The sequence below is a fragment of the Propithecus coquereli genome, unplaced genomic scaffold (assembly GCF_000956105.1).
Source record: "Propithecus coquereli isolate 6110/MARCELLA unplaced genomic scaffold, Pcoq_1.0 Scaffold587, whole genome shotgun sequence".
Classification (NCBI taxonomy): Eukaryota; Metazoa; Chordata; class Mammalia; order Primates; family Indriidae; genus Propithecus; species Propithecus coquereli.
This window is the reverse complement of record NW_012151807.1, coordinates 348,604-357,408: the sequence shown is the minus strand read 5'-3', so window position 1 is coordinate 357,408 and position 8,805 is coordinate 348,604. Positions and strand designations below refer to the sequence as shown.

Below are 8,805 nucleotides of genomic sequence, written 5' to 3'. Positions count from 1 at the left end.
GTCCCTACATCAGAGTCACCATACTATTGTTTGTGCCTCGATGATAAACTCTCAACATAAAGCCTGGTACATATGTGTTCTATAAATGTCTGAGTTTTTCCTGTTCGTTGCGTGGTGCGCAACCACTTTCCAGCCACCACTGCCTGCAGCGCCGCCTTCTCCTTTTTGCATGATTGCCTTTGTGCCAGACTCTGAAGACGATGTGGAGGGATGAAGGGCTTGGCAAGCCCACCCCAGGGGAGTGAAAGTGAAGCTGGAGTCCTCTAGTTGAATGTGACCCTTTCTGGAAGGGTTTCAGAAACACAGACCAGGGTGCCTGGGATTGGAAAAACTTTGTGGATTTTGGAACATTGCAACGCCCCCATGCTTGTTATTTTTATCACCCCTGGCTGCGTCCCCGTAGGGACTCCCATGCAGCATAAAACTCGTAGAATGAAAGCCCTGCGTGTGTGTGCTGGCTGTGGGGACATCGTGTCCCAGGCAGAGCTAAGTGTGGGGGAGAAGGGCCTTTTGGCTCAGCGTGGGTGCTGGCCCCAGGGAGGGAGAGGAATTCAGGCCAGGCCTGAGGAGGCCTGTGCAGGTCCTCTGACATGTGCAGCTGCTCCACCAGCCCTGTAGCCAAGGCCCAGCAGTTCAGGGGTCCCAACTTCCTCCAGTCCTCTAGAGGAGTCTGGAGGCCCAGTGTGAGATTTTATTCAGCACTAAGCCGCCCGTACATGCCAGGCGTGCTCAGGTTCCCACAGTCCAGCCTGAGGGAAAGCGAGGTAGCAGAAGATACAGAAATTACTAGGTGGGAGTGAGGGGATTACACAGTTTATTTCCAAACACACTCAGAGGATGGGGGATGGCCAGCAGGCTCCACCTGCATCCCCTCCCTGCATTTGGCTTAATCAGGAATTCTCTCCCCTTCCCCCCAACCTCCTGGGGCTGTGCAGGATAGAGAAGGCACTCTTACCACCACCCTGAGGAGGGATCTAGGCAGGCGAGGAGCATGGGATAGAGTTCAAGTATTCACAGTTCCCCCATCCACACCCCTGGATTACACTGTGCACAGGGCATGAGGGAGGAGTGGTGGGGAGAACCCTTCTCCCACTCAGAACCCCCCAGGTCAACTCCCTGATAACCGAGTCCTAAGCCCTGTGGTCCGGACAAGGAGGGGCCTCAGCACACCCTCGCCCAAGGCCTCTGGGGATGGGGACAAGGGTCTTCACCCGCAGTGAAGTGGTTATAAGGGGAGAGGAAGGGAGAGAACTGAGAGGACCTGGGGAGGCAGGCTCTTGACCTGACGGGAAAGTTCAGACGGCGCTGGCCTGCACCCCCACCCCCCACATCCCGGGCCCAGAATCCCTGAGAGTCTAACCGCAAAGGCAATATGGGGCAGGGGGAGTGGGAACAGGGAGAACTAAGCAGGACCTTGGCCCCCCACTCCCAGCCAGTCCTGCTCCTGGGAGACATGATGCTTAGGGAGGGCCAGGACCAGGCTAGAGTCCCAGCTTTCAGGCTCTGACCTTCCAGAAACGCTGAATCCTGGGGAACATAGGGTAGACCCACTGGCCCCCATATCCCAAATGTCCTGGCCTTGGGGCAGAGTGGTGGGCATGGGGAGGAGGGGCTCTCTCAAGGGTATTATAAAAAGCTAAAACCATTAAAAACTTCCTGGGAGGCAGTAGCTCCCAGTCTCTTCCCACCCCCCGCTTAGTTACCAATCTCCCCAGTGCCCAGCACACAGGGATAAGGGGGGGACGGTCCCAGAGAGCTGAGGGAGGCTATGGGCCCCCTCTGACAGGATGGGTCCCAGAGAGGGGGCCCATTAGCACCATGCAATGTTGGGGCACCCCATGACTGACCCATGGGCAGGGGCCCCCCAAAACTGGAGTGTCCCCTTGCTAAAGCTTCTGTACTCTTGAGGGGGGACCCCTGCAGGGGAGGGGGAAGGGAGAAAGGTTGGCTTAAGTCCAGGCAGGGTCTCAGCTGGGACCCCAAAGGGCCCCCTCAGGAGTCATGAGTTGAAGAATCTTCGTACCACGAACTGGCCCAACAGAACCACGGCCAGAACCAGCAGCACATTCCGGATGGGGCCATTGCCCAAGTCCAGGGCTGCCACCTGCCGGGAGAAACAGGGTGGTCATAAAGAGGCAGGATATACAGACACCCCAGGGACGGGGTAGGGTTGGAAGATGGGCAGGCAGCCGTGCAGCAGCAAGGCTGTTGCTACCCTTGGGCACTCACCCAGCCGCCCCTCTGTGCGATCCACCGGGCGATGTAGTGATGCAGCATGAAGTCGGCCACGAAGCGGGTCACCTGGCCCAGGAAGCCAGTCAGGCCGCGCTGGTAAACGTGCAGAGCCAGGCGGTAGCCGAAGCCCAGGAGAGCCACCACACGACCCCAGTTTATGCCACTCTCAAACAGGCTGTGGGCAGAGTGTCCCATACCGTCAGTGGGGAGCCCCCAGGAGGCCTTTCAGCCTGCCCCCCATAACCCTCTCCCAGCTGGAAAGCTAGGTGGCTTAGCTGTGCATCAAGGCCGCGGAGGCTGCCCCAGCCTGGCCTCGATTTGGGAAGAACCTGGGTCTCTGTGAAAGGGGAAAGCTCAGGGCGTATGAGCCGCTGCTGCGGGGGTGTGGCCCCGAGGCTGCAGGCACAAAGGGGCACAGACGGAGCAGAGGACAGAACGAGTGGATGGAGGCAGCAGGGAGATTACCTGTGGCGTTGCTGCTGGCCTGGCAGCCCAAGGGACAGCAGAGAGAAAAGGACAGAAGAGGAGATTAGGGCAGGTCCTGGAATCACAGTCGTGTGGGAGCTGGCCTCTAAGGACGTAGACTGGACATTTCAGTTTAGGGCACTAATTCTAAATCTGACACCTACTCCTACCTTTCCCTCCGGCTTCGAATCTACCCCAGCGCTGACCTCTCTAACTGGCGGTGACAGCACTAACACTTTGTAAGTGTGCACATTGTCATTGTTCTAAGCATATTTTCCCTATTTTACAAGCAAGGAGACGGAAGGCTAGGAAGTTTTACAAAGGCAGTGAGTGGCAAAGCTGGGATTTGAAGCCAGGTATTTGGTGTCTTCAACCACTACACCAGATTGGATGGCCTCTTGGATGCCAGATTATAGCGACTGGAAGCCATCTCCAGGAGCTGGCAGCGGTTTGCAACCTTGCTATCTCTGGTGTGGTATGTGGTTCCAAGTCGGATCTACGAAGGACAGCTGTGCTCCAGCTGGGCTAGGGAGCTCTGAGGGACATCCCCACCGTGGGGCCCCTCTCGAGTCCTGATCTAACCTGTCCAGTCCTCGGTATCAGAGGTCAAAAGAGCTGCGAGCTTATGCGCAGGATGAGGAGTCTGGGACCGTGGGAGAGAAAGATAGGGGCCCGAGATGACATGTGAGTTAACAGCAGACGTCTCTGACACAGCCAGAGAAACTGTCTCCCCACACTGGGGAGCTCACTGCCCGGACAGGGCGTGGCATGGTGGTGACAGGACATGAGAGTGATCAGAGCCCACTGGGGAGACGGCCAAGATACCTCGTGGCGATCTTGATGAAATACTCGTAGGCATTCTCTGCTGTGGGCTGCAGGTGCTGCAGCATGGTCTGGAACTCCGCGTCATAGCGCCGGTTGATGTCGTCCCCGATGATGGCGAGCTGTCGACCCACCTGCCCCATGGTGCTGTAGGAGCAGGACGAAGGTGTGTGAGCAGACAGCTGGGCAGCCGGGGCTGGGGCTGGGTTAAGAGCAGAGGGGTTCTACCCGAGCTGCCCCTGGCCTTGTGCACCCCTCCTTGGAGGTCCCTGACAGTGTGCTCAGACATGAGGGCTGGGCTCAGGAACAAGGAGCAGACATGTGTTAAAGAGGGTACAGGGTCCTGGATAGGTGTGGCGGCCCAAGATGAAAAAAGAGCAACAGTGAGAGAAGCGCAAGGTCCCCCCTCAGGCCGCCCCACCTTCTGGGACGTGGAGAGACCCCATGTGAGCCTCTACCTCCCTGAAGATGCCCCTGTGTGCCCAGGGGCTGTAGCTCACCTGCTAGGCTCTAGGGGCAAGGTGTCCATCTCTGGGTCAGCGAGGGCAGCTGCCCCCTCGGCCTCCTGCTCCTGCTGATGGCGGTAAAAAACGTAGCTGCGGAAAACCTCCTCTGTGTCCCGGGCTACCTGCTCCTCTGAGGATCAAAGCTGGGAGTCAGGGAGGGAGGCTGGACCCCGGCAGCCCCATCCTTTTAAGTGGTTCGTTCTGCCTCAAGGCCACATCAGTCCTTGTTCATGGACAGAAATGTTCCTGCTCCAGCCCCTTAGTTGACACCTAGTGCTTACTCTGTGCAGAGTGACTCCTGGCACTTTGCTTTCAGCCCTCACAATGGGCCTGTGAAGTGGGTGGTCCCCAGTAGAAGAAACTTTGGCACAGGGTGTCTAAGTGACGTGCACAAGCCAGGAGGTAGTCCCAGGCATGTGGGCTCCAGAGTCTATTTCAGTGTGTCCAAGGCGCCCAGCCCTTAGGGTTTAGGGAATGTGGGCACAATTGAAATTGTAGCCTCAGGCCCAGAAAAGTCACACGGGGAGACAGTGACAGACCTGGGACCTGAACCCCAAGTCTAGGGAACAGCCTGTAGTGGGCTGTGCGCTCCAGCTTCCCGGGCCGTCCCCCTGGAGAAGGGAAGGAGGGCAGCCATCTTGCTTCCTCCCGAGTCACAACAGCCCGCTCCCTCTGCGCCAGACCTGACTGGGCGATAAGCCGGTTACTTCCTTATTTCTCCTGCCGCGGGGATGCAACAGCCACGCCCCACTCCGCAGCCCTCCTCCCTCCCCTCCGACCCCGCCCCTCCGCCCCAGGCCCCTCCCAACCTCCCGTAGGCACCTCCCCAGCCCAGACTCCGCCCTGCCCTCGGGCTCAGCCTTGACCAGAAAGATACTTTTCTCCTTTATCCCAAGGGGCGAACCGAGGCAGGAGAGCCCGCCCCTAGGTCCTGCTTGGCCCCGTGCACTTCTGCTCTCTCCACGGACAGCCCTCCAGGGTGCGGAATGGGTGAGGGGCGGGAAGACCCTTACCAGAAGTGGGAGGCGGGGCAGGCTCTCCGCACCCCTGCCCGGGAGGACCTGGGCCTTGCCCAGATGCCATTTTTCAGGTCTCAGTGGCGGGCAGCGTCGGCCTGTGGGGATGGGTGAGAAAAAGCAGAGATGGGGACGAGCAGGGGCCTCTGACTGGGGACGCCCGAGAGGTTGCCATGGCCACATGGGACGGATCCCCCACTCCCAGAAAGACCGACAGTCCTCTGGGACTTTTTTTCTCACTCCACCACCTTGGGTCCCCATGGAGGCTGCCGGGAGGAAGCAGACCTTGAGCATCACACTGGCAACCCTTCGAGGGGGACGGGTAAGAAAGGTGAGGCAGCCAACATGTTGAGTGAGGCATCTCTGCCCCGTGTCCTCAACGGCAGCCAGGCCCTCCAGCAGGGTGTGGTTGCAGCAGTGCCCTGGTGGCTCTCAAGTCCCGTTTCCTGTCACTCCTGGGCAAGTGAGGCTAGTTTCAGAGGCTGGGGGTTCTTTCAGCTGCTCTGGGGGCCTCCTGCACCGCACCCAGCACACGCTTACCAAAAGCTTGTCACCTCCAATGACCCATGAAGGCCGCACTTCCCCTTGGCTGGTCAGAACACACCTGTTTTCCAACTCAGGCCTGTTAGCCGCAAACACTTCCTGAGACCGTGTGGTATGCTCCTACCACTTTTGAGTACTCTCCAGGTGATGAGCACCGAAAACTCAAATTTACCCAGCGAGGTAAGCGTCATACCCATTTTACAGGTGGGAAAAGTGAGGCACAAAGAGGCTAGTGCCTGAGGCCGCATAGCTAGTCAGGGAAAGTTAAGTTGTTTCTTTGAATCTTCATGAGTCCACGTACTCAACACTCATTTAAGATTTATTTTCCAGTGTGTGGACCTCAGAGGGTGTGGTTTTCCAGGACAACTTTCCCCATTTCCCTTCTGCCTGTGCCCTCCCCACTCTTGCCTTTCGTAAGCTGAGGGAGCCCTCAGGAGTCAGGGCCTTCTTCCCAGCCCCCCAGCCTGCCTCACGCCTCAGCCCCCCACCACACACCTGCTTTCCTGTCCTAGCCCCCGCTTTCCTCTGCCCAGTCCTGGCCGCAGCCCCGATCTGCTGTGAATCCTTGACAGAGGAGTGTTTCTTTCCTGGATGTAAGCTGTTTCACTTTCAGTTTGCACCGCCTCCAGAGCCCCATTTCCTCCAAAGCTGCCTCCATCACCCTGGGGAGAAGCACGCCTGCTCCTATCCCTCGGAAGGGTATAGCCCCACCCTGGGCCCCCCCAGGCCTGGGTACCCTCGCCCTTAGGCCTTGGGCTACTTTCAAAAGTGCCCCAAGGGCTCCCTAAGAATGGGTGAGGAAGGGTGGACCACCTGTGTACTCAGCTCTCCACCCTTCCACCCTCTCAGGGACAGGACAGAGCGAAGGCAGACCTTCCCCTCCTCTGGGAGCCAGGCCTCGTTAAAGGCAGACCTTGCCCGGCACACCCCCACCCCGGCAGCTCCTTCCTAAATAAGATGCCTTCCTTCTCCAGTTTCCAAAACCCAGCACCCCTAGACAGCAGGGCCAGAGGATGCTGAGTGCATCCCCAACTCCCTCTACCCCCAACGCCAGCGGCCTATGCCGACCTGGGCCTACCCCCTCCCACCGCCCACCCCCCATTCAAGTGGCCTAACTTCCAGTAAGGGGAATCTACTCCGTCCCTACCTCCTGGGCCTGTTCCCCAGGGAAACTTGCCTGGCTGGGCTCTAGACCCAGTCTAGGGATCCTGGGGCAGCAGGGAGAGCTGTAAAAGTTCTGTCCCTGCCCTTGACCTTGGCTCTGACCTCCACTCCCATCCCACAGGCTGCTAAAGAACCCAGTTCTCATGGTTCTCTGGCATCCAAGGCCAGAGTGAGAGGGGAAGCAGTCTGGGGGACAGCCAGAGAGAGATCAAGCCCCCAGCAGGGGATGGCGGACCTGCCCGGACAAGTCTTGAGGCTGCCCCTTCCCCCCAGCTGCCGACGGGCTCCCTGCCCCACCCTGGGGCTGGGGCTACTGAGATCTGCGAGGATGGGCAGGACCCTCCCAGCTTACCTGCCGGGATCCTGGCCGACTCGGGATGGCTCAGCAGGGCCGAGGCTGGAGATCCCGAGGGGCTGGGTCTGCTCCCAGGGCCAGGGTACGAGCCCAGCTTCTGGGAATGGGCGTCAGTGCATTCCTGGTGTCTGGATACAGCCTCTGCTGGTCCCGGCGCAGCCTGAGGACCCGCGAGGCTCCAGAGATCATAGAGGTGCCAGCGGCACCCAGCTCCAATCAGCTCCCTCTAGAGGAAGTCGCTCTGCGGCGGCCGGATGCGGATGCACAGGCCCGTAGCCTGGAGGGGCGGTCTGGGCAGGGCAGGCCCAGGAGCAGCTCCCGCCCCTTCTCCCGCTCCACTCCCAGCCAGGCGGAGCGGCTCTCTGCCGCCCACTGCTTCTCCCATCCCTGATTCCCAATCCTCATCTTTGTTCTTTCTTCCCTTCCATCAATCCATGACAGTAAAACCCTAGGGTAAGGAAGTTTCTCACTGGGTGCCATGCCCTTTAGCAACCTGTCTCACTAGATCTTCTCAACAACCCCTGGAAGTAGGGGCTGTAAACTACGCCTATTTTACAGATGAGCAAAATGAGGCTCAAGTGGTTTAAAGTATTCTACTGTGGTCACTGAGCTGGATTCATAATCAGTTCTGTAGGTGCCTTGGGGAATAATAATAATAAACTGAGATTCAACCTGCATCTCAGACCCGTGTAATTCAAAATCCTGAAGGTGATAGGCTGATAAACAGATCAAAACTCGCGGTGGCTCACACCTGTGTAATCCCAGCACTCTGGGAGGCCGAGGTGGGAGGATAGCTTGAGCTCAGACGTTCGAGGCCCCTTTTGTTACAAAGGGGTCTGTTCGTCGTTCTGTGGTGAACATATCTTGCTCTTGCTCTGTAAACCTATCTTGTCCTTCCTCAATAAACTTCCTTTTACGCTTGCCTTGCTTTTGGTGTGTCTGGTCATTCTTTGGCCAAGAGCGCATCAAGAACTGAGAAAGGACAAGACTACTGGCCCCAAACGTGGAAGGAACAGGAAAACAAGATAGACTTTTTTTTTTTTTTTGAGACAGAGTCTCATTCTGTGGCCTTGGGTAGAATGCAGTGGCATCAGCCTAGCTCACAGCAACCTCAAACTCCTGGGCTCAAGTGATCCTCCCGCCTCAGCCTCCCGAGTAGCTGGGACTACAGGTGCATGCGCCACCATGCCCAGCTAATTTTTCTGTTTTTAGTAGAGATGAGGTCTCACTCTTGCTCAGGCTGGTTTCGAACTCCTGAGCTCAAGCGATCCTCCCGCCTTGGCCTCCCAGAGTGCTAGGATTACAGGTGTGAGCCATTGCGCCCAGCAACTTCTTTGAATATACTCTGGAACAATGTACATATTTTACATAATTTAAAATGAAATTAATAAATGAATTAATAAAACAATTCCTAATATCCAAAAGTCAAATTAAACTTCTGGACTCAGTGTCGTGGCATACACCAGTAATCCTAGAACTCTGGGAGGCTGAGGCAGGAGGATCATTTGAGGCCAGGAATTCGAGACCAGCCTGAGTAAGAGTCAGACCCGTCTTTATAAAAAATAGAAAAAATTAGCTGGATGCAGTGGTTCACGCCTGTAGTCCCAGCTACTTGGGAGACTGAGGCAGGAGGATCGCTTGAGCCCAGGAGTTGAGGTTGCAGTGAGCTGTGATCACACCACGGCATTCCAGCCCAGGC

General features: G+C 57.4%; 1 protein-coding gene across 2 annotated transcripts; it reads right to left on the bottom strand.

The window, feature by feature from the left end:
* Nucleotides 1-803: 803 nt before the first annotated feature.
* Nucleotides 804-7,367, bottom strand: BAK1 (BCL2-antagonist/killer 1). 2 transcript variants are annotated; one of them, XM_012658451.1, is made up of 6 exons: nucleotides 7,104-7,367; nucleotides 5,042-5,142; nucleotides 4,023-4,158; nucleotides 3,526-3,669; nucleotides 2,230-2,410; nucleotides 804-2,104 (listed from the first exon to the last, which is right to left on the bottom strand). In XM_012658451.1, exons 2-6 carry the CDS (start codon nucleotides 5,109-5,111, stop codon nucleotides 2,000-2,002), a joined length of 636 nt encoding a protein of 211 aa, XP_012513905.1. In that variant the 5' UTR covers nucleotides 5,112-5,142; nucleotides 7,104-7,367; the 3' UTR covers nucleotides 804-1,999. The 2 variants fall into 2 exon arrangements, with proteins under 2 accessions (XP_012513905.1, XP_012513906.1); XM_012658452.1 differs by having other exon boundaries at nucleotides 4,023-4,096; nucleotides 7,104-7,349.
* Nucleotides 7,368-8,805: the final 1,438 nt, after the last annotated feature.